The sequence below is a fragment of the Abramis brama genome (genome assembly GCF_963993115.1).
Source record: "Abramis brama genome assembly, chromosome: 23".
In the NCBI taxonomy this organism is placed as follows: Eukaryota; Metazoa; Chordata; class Actinopteri; order Cypriniformes; family Leuciscidae; genus Abramis; species Abramis brama.
The window spans coordinates 14103160-14119899 of record NC_139985.1 but is presented as its reverse complement, the minus strand read 5'-3'; the positions used below and the strand labels follow the sequence as shown (position 1 = coordinate 14119899).

Sequence of the window (16740 nt, the reverse complement as noted above, 5' to 3'; positions counted from 1 at the left end):
TAGGACATCGGCAGAGATCTCAGAGGAAGACAACACTGAACAGTCCCTTTAAAATATGTAACTGGCTAAATGTTGGATCTCTTCAGACTTACAATTCCGAAACGCCATATATCACAGATGTTGTTCCTCCAGATGTTGAAGTTCTCTCTAGGTTTATAATATAAGGGTGGGTCTGACTTAATGGAATGAGCAAATGTGTGTGACGATAGAGGAAGAAACAGGTTTCTCTGGGATTAAGAACTATGTATTGCACATCTCGTCACCACTGCTTTGCAGCTGCAGCTCACTGCATAAGGCACACACACTCATGGGCCTAAAAGCACAGGAAAGAGAGAAAAAGAAAGTGTGAGAGAAATTGGCTAAAAACCTAAAGCACTTAAAGTCAGACAATCCCAAATAAGTGAGCTTACACAATATTTTTCTTTACTTAAAAAAAAAAAAAAGATTAATAAGCTGTCAAGTACTCTGTAGTTCTAAACTAAATAAAAAGAACATGATTTTGATGAAGTATCCCAAGCATGGGAAAGAATGTTGACCACACGCTCTCTGCATCGATCTCCACCCTGTCCCCCCAGCCCTGTAGTCCTTGATAAACACTCATTCTCATTCACACTCATACAGCAGGGTATGCAGATCCTGGTGTTAAGGGATGGACGTTTTGATTTAATTTGAGGCACTTTCCCTGAAGGCGGGGCAGGGAGACAGAATTGTTGACCTTCAGAAGGAAAAGAGGGAACGATCCAATAGGCAGCCTGCTTAGCAGAGGAGAACAGGGGAAGTACGGAGGAAAGAGGGAGGAAGAAACTAAGTGAGAGAGGGGGAGAAAGCTAGGTGGGAGAGCAAAACTCTGTGAGAGTGAAGTGACAGCTCGAGGATTCATCAAACGAGGGCAGGAACCAGCAACAGGTAAGAAATGCTTTGTTTCTTCAAAATAGCCATAAATCATTCTCAAAGGAGACAAGCAACATATATACTGAGCAGAAAATCTGTGAATATTGGCAAGAAATGGAACATTAAATGTAGCCATTAAATTAGTCCTAAAGTATTTAGCCAAATATAATTTTTTTCTTTAAAGTTTATGAAATAATGGCATGATTACTTTGGCTGTTCATTCATTACCTTTCAGTACTCTTGCAAATATTTCTTAGGGCTTATTTAATGTCCAGATTTTTTACATGAACACCTCTGAGCACAGTGCTAAAACAGGTAGATGTTTCCTTGCAAGCTTTTTGTTCTCAATGTTAATACTTCTTTAAATGTTAAAGTTTCCTTGACTGTAAAATGTATAGTAGGCTATATAAATAATATAATAAAAATAGTAAAATATAAGACAAGATATTACATATAAAACAAGATAATAAAACATAGAAATATAATTAAGAAAATATTTACCCATTTAAAAAAAAAAAAAAAAAAAAAAACATTCTACCAAATATACATGGTTCAGCTGTCTTTTGACCTGTCCAGGTCTATTCTTCACCTGATCTATCAAACTCTTGTTACTGTGTTTTTTTTTAAGATGTCAGAAACAAGTCAAATTGATAAAAATACCCAACAGTATAAAGCAGATTCTGGCTAGTGATCCCATTAGCATATGTTACATCCATCAAACTGAACCATCCTACACATGATATGTCTGGGGAAGCTTTTTCATTGATTTATTCCTACATTTTCATCAATCATATTAACTGCTTGGGATGCAGACCCTGTAATGCTTTTAGTTTAATCCATTTCTAGGCAAAACTATTATTCTCTTGATTCAGAAATTATATATCCTAGAGACCTCTTTTGTCTTTTTTGACTTCTAACCAAATTTAAAACACATCAGTTCCCTCCCATTTTGAGTCCAGCCAGCACTGACTCATAACATGTTTTTGTTATTATGAGTTTGTGTTAAGCCTAGTAATGACCCAAATCTCCTTATATGGTCACAAATAGTATTTTGCTTTTCTAAGTTTCCCTCAAAGGCCAGATAGAAGGACAATCACATTTGCACCCCCACTTAAAGCAGGCATGCAGAAGAGAACTAAACAAATCAACATTTTCCCAGGTTTCCTTTCTACCAAGGCCCGAGTCCTGCTGCCTGGCCTCCATGACCATGCAGCTGACACCCAGCCAGACACTTTAAGCCAAACATCTGATTGCGATCATCCATCAGACCCGCTGCACTGCTCCTTGTTTTGTGCCTGTATGGGTGTGAGTCTCTGCATAGGATTCACAAAACATTAATTTCTCTAGTGAAACGATTCCTCTAGGCTAAAAAAATGGAGTTGAACTGACAAGTTTTTAGGGCTTGACCGATCGGATCAACTCAAATGTAAAATTAGATAATAGTAACCAAGTGTAAACAAATATTATAATGTTTATCTATTTTAATAGGTTTATTAACCCAATTATCAACACTGCTCAATATAATTTCACACATTTTTACCATTAAGTTTCCAGCACAAAGTTTTTCCCAAGAGCAGTATAAAGAAAATAATCAAAGCTAATCAAAGAAAATCCCTGAAGGGAGCTCAAAGTAGAAATAAGATGTTGAAATTTATCAGTCTGTTTATTTTGTAAAGCAATTTTTTTCCACTGAACCGTAGTAGGAAAAATAATCTTCAACTTGAGATCACTTCCCAGCAGCCAACCGGCCAAAATATTTCTATGAGTGGTTTCAAATCATTTATGAAATCACAAGGACCCTGAAAAACATCCAAATGGCTGAACTGCAGCTACAACTTTCTACTTTGTATCAGAACATTCCTAAAGAGAACATCTGGACACTTGATGAGAAAATGGAAGCTGAAGCACAGTTAGGTAACACAGCAAGATAGTGATCTAAAAGACACAGCACTTCACAGTAGAAAGGCCAAAAAAGCTAAATTAACATATTTTGATGTTGTCAAAGTTCAGACATAACCCCAAAAGAGAGAGTTTGGCCTGATGAAGGTGCTTTATTAATAAATTATATAACATAATATATAATTTTGCTAAACATTTTAAAATGTAATATTGATTTAATGTAATAAGCATAAAATGTTGGTTCTCTTGACCTAATTTTGAATTTTGGCATCCAATTGGACAGAAATATAATAATATTTATATTAATACCGTTTTATTATCTTCCATTAAAAAAAATTGTCTTTCATATTATGTGAAAAACATTTTTGTAACATTGCTCATCATCTCTATACTCTTTTGTTTGTGAACTCCAAGTGAATTATAAACTAAAGACAAACATCTTTAAAAAAAAACCTTTTGGCGGAGTAGAGCGGGTTGGCTACTCTGTTAGATCTAGATTTATTTAATCCTCCAAGAAATGATGTCATGTTTTTTGGTGTTCCATCAATCAACAATTCAACTCTAAGTGGTGAAGATAGCATAGCAACACTATGACTGCTCTAGCATTGGTTTCCTCCAAGCTCCCTGGGGTGTTTAGCCTGTTTCCCTCATTAAGACTCACTCTTTCCTAGGCCTTGCATTGCACAATAGAGTCTTTATCGCAGCCCTGTGCAGAAAACCTGTAAATCCAGAGCGTTTTTTTTTTCTCCAGAGTCTGTAGAAGTCATAATAATCCAGCCAAACTGGAAGGTTACATGACTGGATGCTTTGTCAAAGACGACAGCAAAAAAAAAAAAAAAAAAAAAACACTTTACAGTCTGTGGCTGAGTCATGCCAGACCCTGATCAAGGTATCAAGAAACAAAACACAGAAGATGTACCTTTAATATTTCAGTTGTTTCTTCTCATCTTCTTATGTTTCTTTACCCCAAAAAGACCCCAAAGATCCCAGAAACCTCACACAAGTCTCTTTTAACCTCAGCGTTTCAAACTGTGCTCTTGATTTTCTAAGATAGCAAAGTATGCAATCAAGTAAAGTCAATATGACAAAAAAAATTCAATAACTTGCTGCTTCTCTGTTCAGGACCATGAAAGCTGGGCTTGCATACTGCTCTCTTCTTGTCCTTCTTCTAATCACGGATGTCTGTGGGCAACGAAAACCAAAACCAAAGCCTGTCCGCCCACCTACCACCAAGAAACCTCCTGCCCCCAAGAAACCATCCTCTCCTGCCCCAAAATCGGAGCCCGAACCCCAGGAACCCACAGATTTTCCCCCTCCGATCCTAGGCCCTCCCTCTGAATTCTCAGACTGCCCCAGAGAGTGTTTTTGCCCACCATCTTACCCAAATGCCCTGTACTGTGAAAACCGCAATCTCCGAAAGGTCCCGATCATCCCATTCCGAACCCACTACCTGTACCTACAGAACAACTACATTAATCAAGTAAACGCGGACTCCTTTAACAACTGCACTGAGCTTAAGTGGATCAATCTGGGAAACAACCGCATCCGTTCGGTGGAGAAACAAGTGTTTGAGAAGCTGCCAAACCTCCTTTACCTTTATATGCAGAGGAACGAGCTAAAGGAGGTGCCTGAGGACCTGCCGGTCGGCTTGGAGCAGCTTCGACTCAGCCGCAACCAGATCTCAAAGATCCCTCCTGGAGCGTTCAGAAAGATGGAACATCTTGCGCTTCTAGATCTGCATCACAATAGGATCAGTGACAGCAGCTTGGGTAAGAACATCTTCAAAGATCTGAAGAACTTGATTCAGCTGAATTTGGCCCACAACATCCTACGGAAGATGCCTGCGAATATACCCAACAGCCTCCTCCAACTGTTCTTGGACAGAAATAACATCGAGGAGATTCCACAGGACTACTTCAAGGATTTTGCACACCTGGCCTTTGTGAGACTTAACTACAACCAGCTTAGTGACAAAGGTCTTCCAAAGATGGTGTTCAACGTGAGCTCACTGTTGGATTTGCATTTGGCCCATAACAAGCTGAGCACTGTTCCCCTGTTCAACTCCGAACTGGAGCAACTTCACCTCAACAACAATGTCATTGAGAGTATGTACTTAATTAAAAATTTTGTATTGTGCCACAGAAAACTTTCAACAAAATAACACATTTACTTGTCTTTGCAGGTATAAATGGCACCGAGATCTGCCCCGCTAACTTTCACAACATGCACGATGAAAACGGAGCACCCAAACTGAGATACCTGCGTCTGGATGGCAATCACTTGAGTCCCCCTGTGCCCTTTGATGTCATAATGTGCTTCACACACCTCCATGCTATAGTAATATAAGATGTCATGAATGATGAACCGATTTATGCATGCCTGCGCACAAACAGGCCTTCCTGTCTACTTGACAGTACTGATTGAATCAAACAGTACCAGACAAAACAAGTAAGTAATTAAGAACAAATGGCAATGCATTTTTTTAATGTTCAGGAATGTTTCAGTGTGTAACCTAAAAACCTTCAATGCATCATATTTATTGAACTTTCTGTCTTGAATACAACCAAGCATGAGTATTCTGCATTAAACGTTTCTATGTGATTATACAGAGCAGAAGCAGCCGCAATGTCTGTGAGTGGAATTAATTAAACCCTAAAAATAAAGGTACATTAACTGACGTACTGTGCTACAGACAACAAGTGTAGTTACAATGAATAAACTGGAAGAAGTATATTGTCTATAGGGGTAGACTAGAGATACGATGAAAAGAATGATAAACAGGGGAATAATGTAACTACTGTGTAGTTGAAAATGTCCTTAATGTGCCTGTGTTTTTAGAGTACTGTGTGTAGTCTTGCCTTCATCTTGTCAATATCTCTGTATAAATAAATATGTATACATTTTTTGTTTAAAAACTTGTTTTAAAATAAAGAAAAGAAACAACAACATAATATTGTAGACCTAAAAGGATTTCTCAAAGGATTTTTCAAAAATTAATAATAGGCTAATTTAATCATTCCATTTATATGGTTTTTATATCAGTCATATGCACATTGTAGTTTGACATATGCTATCTGAAAGTAGACTCTGTCACTGCAAAGGAATAATGCACCTTCTATGTTCCACACTTCACATAACATAAAAATACAATATAACAATAATAAATGGAGCAATTCCAATAGGAATGCACCATCTGTGCTTGGGCCCTAATAAAACCAGAGAAGAAGACAGATTTAGTGAATAATTTAGTACAAATTCACAAACTTTTCCAAAGCCAAATGTACCAAGCACAAAAGAAAATTGTGTCTATAGCGACATCTTGTGGGATCTATTGTCATGTACAGTAGTAAATTCATCTCTAAATGCTTTTGTGATAAGATTCAAGATTCAAACACTTTCATTTAGATCAAGAAAACACATATTGCATAAATCATATTGCATCTCTAGAAATGAACTTTTTCATTTTCACAACATTAAGAATACTTGCTAACTGTTTACAAATATGATATGGAATGTTTTCAGACTGTACTAATGTTTTATTGTTTAATCATGTTATACAATATTGGCCAAAAGTGATGTCTGAAAGGGGATTTTTGTTTTTAATGACCCTGTAAGTTTGTTTAAACCATCAAAATATAGTGAGTGAATATAGTAAATGTATATGAGAGAGTGGAGGCGGGGCTAATTTGCATTTTCATCATCCACGTATAAATGAAGCAAGGGTGTAGAGTTACATTCAAGTTATTTTAAGGCATGAAGAAATATTTGTCACTGAAAAAAAAAAACTTTTAAATATGTAATTTTTGTGATCAAAGATGAGTTTTAAAGGATACAATTATTGACTACAGGGGGACTAAAAATACAGCTACAGGATTTATTTTACTATGCAAAGAAAATCCATAGAAAATCAAAAAGCTCATAGGAAAAAGCATTATTATGAATTATGTCAATTGCCCTTTTACAGCATATTTATTACAAGAACAACTAGTTGCAACCTGAATATGATTTTCATTTACAATAATGAATCCTAAAATTCGGCATTAGTAACTTACCAGTCAGACGCACAAACTCAAACTCAGAGGATCCCGTTCTTTGCTCATTTTTAATCAAACTTGTGAATTGATAACTGGAGACTCTCTCTGACCTGATCAAAGATTGAATAAGTGAAATGTTGACTCGAGAACAGATGCAATTGGATAGATCCAATTCACGAATGAATTGTTCAGTGTGATTTGCGAACCAATGTAGCAGGTTCATTAAAAAGAATCAGCTTGTTCGAATCGGACACCGCTATCCACGTCTCGATTTTTTTTTCAGGTAACAAGGAATGACATGTTTTTATGAAATGTAGGAGTAAACTGTATGATATTATGCTTTGGAGTGAAGTGAAAAGTAAAAGTTTCCCAAAATAAAAATACTCATATAAAGTACAGATACTTGAAAAATGTATTTAAGTACAGCAACAAAGTGGAAACATGTGGAACTCAAAATATCCCTCTGGGGCCTGAGGTGTAGAGTTCTCAACGGTTCGGGTCGGCCCGACAAACCCGACGGGACCCGCGGGTTCGGGCCGGGTTCGGGTCGAAAATATAATCAAATGACTCGGGTCGGGTCGGACCTCGGGCTTAATCTTTTCCGCTCAGTGAAAAAAAAAAACATTTATTAATCATCGCTGCTGTTCACCGTAAAGAAAGTCTGGCTGCTGCCTGCAACGTGCATTATGGAGAGGGGCGGGGGCAGACCTGACGCCGCTGCGTGCACGCCTTTAGCCTGGAGAGAAGAAGATGGAGTTGGTGAAAAGTAAATTTGCCGCAGGTGAATTCACCGTCGCTACTACAGCCTATTTAGATATTTTAAAGTTTATTGTTTTAGTTGTTTGTATTGTTTGTATTATTAAAAGGCGTGAACATTAAAGGTTGGTTTGAATTCCCGTCTGCTGGTCATGATAATACGTGTATGAGAAAAAAAAAATCCGACGCGCGTCGGGCCGCGGGCCGGGTTCGGGCAGATAATTATGTTGATGTGTCGGGTTAGATCGGGTCCGGGCTTTAAAAGCCACGGGCCGGGTCGGGTCGGGTTGTAATTTTCAGGCCCGTTGAGAACTCTACTGAGGTGTTTTTGAGGACCTGGAGAGGTTTTGACATGCCCTGACATTTGTGGGGGTTTTTTCAGTTGCTTATAAATATATTAATGGCAAAAGTGTCATTACACTGTATTCAGCACGAACTGGGCTACCATAATATGTGAGCAACATGTACAGTGCTTGTCAGAATTATTTGCCCCCTTGGTAAATAGGATCAAAGATGGCTGTAAAAATAAATATGCATTGTTTATCCTTTAGATATTTTATTTTATTTTTAAAAATGCAAAAATCTAATTTTCATTGAAGTAAAAGAATTGACACATAAAAAGATCACATTATGAAATAAATGTTTTTCTCCAAAACACATTGGGAACAATTATTTGCCCCCTTTTATTAAATACTTTTTGCAAGATAACAGCTCTGAGTCTTTTCCTATAATGGCTGATGAGTTTGGAGAACACCTGACAAGAGATCAGAGACCATTCCTCCATACAGAATCTCTCCAGATCCTTCAGATTCAGATTCCAGATTTGTTTTTGGATCACTGTCCTGTTGGAAGATCCAAACCATTATAAGATTTCTAGCACAGGCTGTCAGGTTTAGATTTTTTTATCTGTTGGTATTTGATCGAATCCATGATGCCATGTATGTGAACAAGATGTCCAGGACCTCTGGCAGAAAATTAGGCCTATATTAGCATTAAAGATACAGCAGAGTTTTTCATTTTACACATGCGGCACTTTTTTATCCCTGTATGAACCAAACCCATATTAAGTGTTTGCTGCCAAAAAGCTCTTTTTTTTTGTTTCGTCTGTCCATAGAACATTTGAAAAGTAACTGACACTACTGGAACTTCAAACGGGACGGGTTCTATGGTCAGATGAAACAATAAAATTAGCTTTTTTGGCAGCAAACACTTAAGATGGGTTTGGTGCACACAGGGATAAAAAAGTACCCTATGTGTAAAATTAAATACTCTGCTTTATCTTTAATGCTGTGGGCCTAATTTTCTGCCAGAGGTCCTGGACATCTTGTTCAGATACATGGCATCATGGATTTGATCAAATACCAACAGATAAAAAATCAAAACCTGAAAGCCTCTGCTAGAAATCTTATAACGGGCCATGTTTGGATCTTCCAACAGGACAGTGATCCAAAAACAAACATCAAAATTAAAACAAAAATGGGTCACTGATCACAAAACCAAGCATCTGCAATGGCCATCCCAGTCCCCAGACCTGAACCCAATAGAAAATGAGTGGGCTGAACTGAAGAGAAGAAGTGCCAACATAGATCTGGGAATCGGAAGGATCTGGAAAGATTATGTATGGAGGAATGGTCTCTGATCTTTTGTCAGGTGTTCTCCAAACTCATCAAGCATTATAGGAGAAGACTCAGAGCTGTTATCTTGGAAAAAGGAGTTTGCAAAAAGTATTTAATAAAATGGGGCAAGTGATTTCCCCCCCACTTTCAATTAATTTATTTCAAATAAAGGTTAGATTTTTGCTATTTTTTTTAATCAAATATCAAAAGGATTAACAATGCAGATTTATTTTTTACAGCCATCTTTGATCATATTTACCAAGGGGGCAAATAATTCTGACCAGCACTGTATGTACATATTTATTTTTGAGATAATAACACAAATAAAAGTACACACTTAACAGTTTCGATGTATAACACTTATCTGTATGACCAAAATTGACAGAGTATTTTGAGTCTCTTTTGCAGTTATCAGGACGCAAGTGAAGGCACCGTGACTTTGCCAACCCCAGGGAGATATATCACAAAGTGAACCACTGAAATCATGTTTCAGGTCCCCACATGTTAGTGATGAGTGACATAAAAAAAAGTTCTTGGTTGTATTGTTTCATCCAGTAACAATAAATTATTACAAATATTTTAGTTCTCTTCCTGCTCACTGGTTGCAAATGTTACAACATCTTCATATTTTAAACAATGAATTAAACAAGTATTTCACGTATTCATTTCCTTGCTGTGCAAAGAACTCATACGACTGACAGTTCCCCGTATTTCACAGACAGGTTTGATAAGCAAACAAACCCTTAAAGAAAAGGACAAAAATAAAACAAACTGCTTGCAGCATCAGGAAACAGAGCAAGGAAGATCTGAACTTATTTCCTACCAATGCCGTCTAACAGTGCCAGAAATGATTAAAGAAAAGTTTTCTTCTAGGCCATGGGTTGCATACTTTCAAAAGGCAAGCAATGCTGGTCACTTGATTATGAAATTATCTGGAAAAAAAAAACATTGTCATATAACACAACAATGTCGGGAAGAAATTTGCTGTCACGTTCCAAAAAAAAAAAAAGAATACTACCGTAATTCATTTTTGGTCACAAGAGAAAATGTGGTTTAAAGTAAGATGCACTTGAAGGTGTAAAAAAAAAAAATATGACAGTTGATTGGAAATGAAACTCTGACGTTTCTGTCAGCTCTTATCAGATGAAATGTACACATGCAAGGATGTAGACATGATGGTAAAGTGACAATTATGTTAGCCCCTAAGGCGGCTGCAGAGGGACTGTCACAGTGGCAAGTGTACAGTAAGCTCAGCTGCCTTAAAAGATCTGGTAAAAAAGAATAACCAAATGATGGGATAAAAGTAGTTTGATCTTTCTTCCTCATTAGTAATCAAATAGTTTATAATAAATATAAATGGAGGATCATGTGACGCTGAAAACTGGCTAAATATTCAGCTTTGCCATCACAAACTGTAAGCTTTGCCATCACATTACTGTATTTTTGATCAAAAATAAATACAGCCTTGGTGAGCATTAGTAAACTTCTTTCAAAAACATTAAAAAATCTTACCAACCCCAATATTACCAAGATACATAATTGCTAAACTACATAGTATAACATGCTACTACAGGTATTGTAACATTACGTATGTGAGTAATTGTTTGAACGGAAGTCCTTCATCCTTTCATGTCAATTCCCATAGTGATGAAATAAAAAATGTTGCAAAGACATTCACTTCCTCTTACTGTAATGGGAGGTAGAAGATAATCAAGGAACACCTGTCGAAATTCCCCTCTCGTCCCACTATAAGAGCACTTGCCATCACCATGAAGAGGTGCACATCATTCTATGAAGAAAACACTCCTCGGACATCACTAGGTAACAAAACATAACATATAGCATATATTTTATCCTAGAACAGACTGATAAAACTAATACAAGTATAATTTTATGTAACACATACAAGGTTGTGTTTGACTGTCTTTTCTTCATTTCCCAGGCAGAATTGTCAGAAGCATAATGAAGGACTTGTTTATAATATATAGTATGTTTGTATGCATCATGCTGTGTGGTCTATGGGACTCGGCCCAGGGTCGGAGGCTTCACTTGGGCAGTTGTAAAGTGAACATTCACACCCACGAACTCAGGCACCACTTCCAGCACATCCGTCAAGGCATGGTAAGCACACTTACAGTCTTAAGCTTAGTCATGTGTTAGTTTCAGCATGTCCTTCTGTTAAAATAGCTGGTAGTGGTTTGATGCAATCTAAACATGTATAAATAGCGCCATGTCAATTTCCCACCATAACAATGACGTCACTGGTGATGTCAATGGGCTTTCTCGACAGGTTTGGCATGTCAACCAACAGGTTATTGATTTATTTGAGCTATTTCATTCTTCTTGACTCTGCATGTCTAAATCAAAAGAACAGCACGTGGCAAGACATGCTTTTTTGTTCCGGTTCTGAGTTTAACATGCCAATGACTTTAGCATGACAAAGGAAAATTAACAAAAGGAATACCTAAGTGGAAACTCCTGGCAATGTGTTCAGCACTTTGTCAGGGTGACGAATCATATCCCTGGCACAAACAGAGCAAAAAAATTGACATGCAAGCAACATCAAACAAAGCTGTTTTTAAAGTGGCCTCATTTTTATTGCGTCTGTGGTTAGAGGTTATGTAGTGATTACAATGGAAATGCAATCTGATAATATCTTTTGTTTTGACAGATTTCTGGAGATGATCACAAGGGAATCAGATTACTTAGAAAAGACGTAATGAACAGTGTACAGGTAACATTTTGAAGTTTTTTTGCAGCGCCTGTAGCATCATAACCTTTGTAGAATCAATTGATCAATTAAAATGTGCCATATATTACTAAGACTGTCAAAAAATCTGTGATTTATGTGTCTTCCCCGTTATAAGGCTACAGAAAGCTGCTGTTTCCTCAGGCAGCTCTTAGACTTTTACATGGATAAGGTCTTTATCAGCTACACTAGCAGTCATTCCCTACATCGCAGAACCACCAGCGTCCTGGCCAACTCCTTCCTCAGTATCACCAAGGACCTGCGAGTGTGTGTAAGTACAAGATACTAGACAGAGACACTACTTAAAGTTAAAATATGTTTTTCAAACTGAAGCAAATTGTAAGAATGGAAAAAAATGGGAAAAGTCCCGCATAACTGTCGTAACTTGCAAATATTTTTACAAAGGTCAAGGCCAAAGACCTTTTTTGGGCATTTGAATGGCATCGGAAATTCCAAAATAAGGTCTTTGACTAAAACATTGTTTTGTATTAAAAACTTGTAAACTACAATATTTTGTGAGACTTTTCCTATTTTTCCCTTGTACCGACTGTGACCTACATACCTGTCTGCGAAAATCGAAAGTGCAGGGGTTGGTTACAAATAAATAAACAAATAAATAAGCAATTTAAAATGAATACAAGTGTACTGTAGAATATTGGTGGGGCAACTGTAAGCACAAGAATACAGATAGAGATGTTCTTAGAAAGCTTTTAGCAGATTAACTTGACCATGTTTTTCTGTCTATCCAAAAGCATGCTAATGCACACTGTGAGTGCAGTGTAGATGCCAGACTAAAATTCACAGGCATTCAAACCACGTATGACAAGGTAAGAGACATTATTCACCAACAGGAGACATAATAACTAGGCCTGCAAACACAGACAATAAAAAGCTTCACAGATTTCTTCAGACTTTTAACACTCTTTAATTATGATTCTAAAATATATTTTTTTAATCTGACAATAATTCTACTAACTTTCCCCCCACAATCAGCACAGAAAATTAAACTTTATTTTTGTCTCTCAGCTTGATCAGGCAGCAGGAGCCATGAAGGCTATCGGAGAGCTGGATTCGCTACTTGAATGGCTAGAAAGTTTCCAACACCAATGATGATAGACCAAGACCAAACTTAAGTGAAGCTCAATATTTATTATATTTCTAAAGCATAAACAGCTGCATAGATTCAAGAATAAAGAATCTTTACTACTGTACTTGATTTTAAAAACATGGAATTCCATTCTGGAAAATATATGCCTTTTCAGTATTTGTTTATGGGCCATATTTCTAAGCATATTTGCATGATGCATAAATGTCATGCTGCAAAGTAGACCTTTAAGGTCCGTTTGTGATCTGCATTTTGAATATATTTGTTTTTATTGTATTTATGTCTTATAAAAATAATGTATAAAATAAAGATATATTTAAACTATTGTGCATCTCCTGTTATACCACAAAATCTATTCAGATTAACTGAGACACATTATAAGAAATCGCTCTAAAACTTGTTTCATATGTGGAGTTTCCCCATGTCAGAGTAAACATAAGTAACCATAATCTTGTCATGTTTATGCTAAAACGCTGCAGTCAAAAGTTTTAGCACGTCATCACTCAGTGTTTTCAGACAGACCTCTTTAGCAAGTGTCTACAAAACACAAACAGCATTTATCACTGACTTTCAATTTAGCTACCAAGTTCACAACTACTCATATCAGACAAGAAGATATTAATGTCATACCACGTCAAATTCTGACATAATTCTTAATAGAGAGACCTCACAGCACAAACAGTGCAAGAAAGGGGGAAAAAGTGAATCACACAACACTTCTATTAAATGTTGCCGTATGGCTGAATTCAGAATAGCATTCGACCATAATAAGAAGTAGCAGAAGAAAATAGTAGGGTACGGCTATTATGCTAGTGTGCTTACTATTAGGGATATGCATGGCTAAATAATAAAAAAGCGTGAATAAACAAATAACGAATTCTACCAAATAATAGGAAAAATATTCGGCAGACACAGTCACTCCTCATGTTTGCTGGATAACAGGTGAGCCAGGGGATAGCATAGAACAATATTATAACCTACATAAACCTCTAAAATCAATAATGCTATAATGAGTGTGTGATGGGTATGAGTCTAGGGCTGTCATGATTCCTTGCATTTGACCCGTCTCAAATTACTGGCAAAATACCAGAAGTGGGACATTCCATGGACAAAATTAAATCCATGAATCACTTTATTAGACAATTTTCTAAGGCTGAACGATGTATTAAAACCATTTAAAAACATACTATGACATAGTGCTATTGTGCTGTATTGCTGCAATTCAATCAAATTTATATATGCCCTGGCTGTGGGTTTAATATATATGTGCTTTAATTATTTGCATGCATGTTGGTTATGTGTTTCTCTCAAATTCCACCTCTACATACGCTTTGGGTTTGGGTTGCTCATAAAGTTCATCAGATTTGTAAGGTAATACCTACACCAACACAGCAGAATACATCAACATGTTTCTAAATATGCAAACTGTTCATCGCAATTTCAAAATAAAAGTTTAAACCTAGCTCTGGTTACATGTTTTGATGTCCACATATTCTTGTTTAAGAAAATACAGTGGCTATAGTATTTCTGTCACAAAGAAGTGGCCTATAAAAGATTAAGTAAACATTGGAATTAAATGTAATTTGGCCAATATTAAACAAGGATTTGATCTGCTTTAAAGTGTAACAAGAACAGGCTATTGGCACCCTTTGCAGGCATTTATAGTACATAATATACATAAGATAATTGTTATTATGATATTATGTATATTATGTATTTTAATAGTGTTGTTCTATAAAACCATATTATTTGCTTTTGATTTGAACCAAATATTATTGCCTCAACCAAATATTATTGCCTCATTGTTATTATATAGGCTATATGTATTATAAGCCATTTTAAAGGCTTAGGTCTTTGCTTAGGTTTATTTTTTATCACCCCCAAAAAATGTCAGATTACTCGATTAAACATCAAAATAATCAACCAATTACTTGATTACCAAAATGATCGTTAACTACTGACAGCCATAAATGAGTGTAAACTATGAATAAAATGAGAGCAGTGCAATCGCAAATAGCGTGCCGTCTCTGCACGCATCTCAGAAATCAGATCTTGCCAAGAGTAATATCAACAACATACACATTTTAGTGAACCACCACTTCAGAAAGTCTAGGGGACTGAAATATTACCAAATCCCAGAAATTTCCTGAGTGCTAAAATCAACTAATAAGATACAAAATCATACACATTTTCTACTACCTGATATTTAAATTTAAATGTTTTAAAACTTGTACGATGTGATAGGGTACGTGATAGGCCTACAGTATGTGTTTCTCTGTCCCCTCTTATTTGAGGTTGTGGATGATTGTCCAGGCATAACTGTTTCTCTATGAAAACATTCCCCCCTTTTTATTAACATTTAATATTATTGTATTAATTAGAAGTTTAAATATTTATTGATCAGGATCGGGAAAGGTCCTCTGTTGGCGCAGCCATTTTCGTGAATTATAACCGGTTATTTTAATAAACTATACGGAGGAAAAACACAGACATCACTGGACCGGAACCTCTTAGCATATCTCCATTTATGGATAGCAGGTCACATACACCTGACATGAGCAACATGAGGGCACACATTACAAACTTTAACATCCTCAAAGCACGCTATGTTGGAGCACTGCATAGGAGGCTATCGGCTCCAACAATTAGAAGGTAAGTGACTACGAATGAAAATTAGACAGTGTTGGCTAAATCTGCCGCATTTGACATTATGTATTATTAATGTGTATTGTCCCTGATTAAATGAATAAAATTAAAATAAATAAAATATTTAAAGAAATGTTACAATTATAATAAATAATTATTTTGAGTTATACAAGGCATGTTAAACTATGAAGGGGAAAAAATTACATTTAAAACTGGCTTCTCATGTAATTTTATGAACTTCCAATTAATTGTATTAAACTTCCAGGGCGCACTTCCATTTTTATCCGAATACAAATACAGATATGAATAATTTTGAGATTGTTACAGATATTTACTCTGCTGCACACCCCTTACTATGCTATTCCTAATTCAGTCTAGCATTTTAAATACTTTCAACAAGCCTCATTAGTGACCTCTATTGGCCAATGATGGTGTTAAAGTTTCCAAAACCGGAGCAGTTTTGCTGGTATAGGATATGAGATATTTAGATTAATGAATATCTTTACATGAGAGGATGAGGATGGAGAAAAGCCAATTTAATATAGCACTTCTATATTTACTTGTGCAAACTGAGTACTAATGATGATAATACAATATTCCACCAAAATGTGAAGTGATCAATCACAAGTCAAAATTCTGCTTTAAAAAGGGCGTTACAACTTAAATACAACAATACTGAATAAATTAAATATTTAAATAAATCTTTGATTAATCTAACAGGAAGTGCCAATAAGGTCTGTAGACTTCTTTGTGACCTTCAGATATGAAATGTAATTGTTAGAATAGTCTATCTGTGTAACAAACACTAAAACAAAACAACAAACCAAAAGTAGTTTAGTTGCTATAAAGTCAACAACTTTGCATTGTAATATGATTTGGTAGATTTACTATTCATAGAGCAACATTAAAAAATACCTCATTCATAACCTGTTAATGTTGATACTGTAATCTCCTGTGCTAAGGTAAGTAAATTATACAATGTTAGAGTAAATGATATAAAGTCTTGCCAAATTAAGAGATGTGCTTTGTAGTAGAGGAGGCATC

General features: G+C 36.2%; 3 protein-coding genes across 3 annotated transcripts in view; 2 read left to right on the top strand and 1 right to left on the bottom strand.

Annotated features, from left to right (window-relative positions):
* The window catches only part of fmoda (fibromodulin a), a 48481-nt gene that overhangs the window by 25135 nt on the left and 6606 nt on the right, over nt 1-16740 (bottom strand). The window lies entirely within an intron of this gene.
* Nucleotides 511-7219, top strand: prelp (proline/arginine-rich end leucine-rich repeat protein). Its single transcript, XM_084101352.1, has 3 exons — nt 511-906; nt 3913-4895; nt 4973-7219. The coding sequence occupies exons 2-3, from the start codon at nt 3917-3919 to the stop codon at nt 5134-5136; spliced, it is 1143 nt and encodes a 380-aa protein (XP_083957478.1). The 5' UTR covers nt 511-906; nt 3913-3916; the 3' UTR covers nt 5137-7219.
* On the top strand, nt 10960-13375 carry il19l (interleukin 19 like). The gene is made up of 6 exons (XM_084101709.1): nt 10960-11017; nt 11139-11317; nt 11868-11930; nt 12064-12216; nt 12698-12772; nt 12972-13375. The coding sequence occupies exons 1-6, from the start codon at nt 10966-10968 to the stop codon at nt 13053-13055; spliced, it is 606 nt and encodes a 201-aa protein (XP_083957835.1). The 5' UTR covers nt 10960-10965; the 3' UTR covers nt 13056-13375.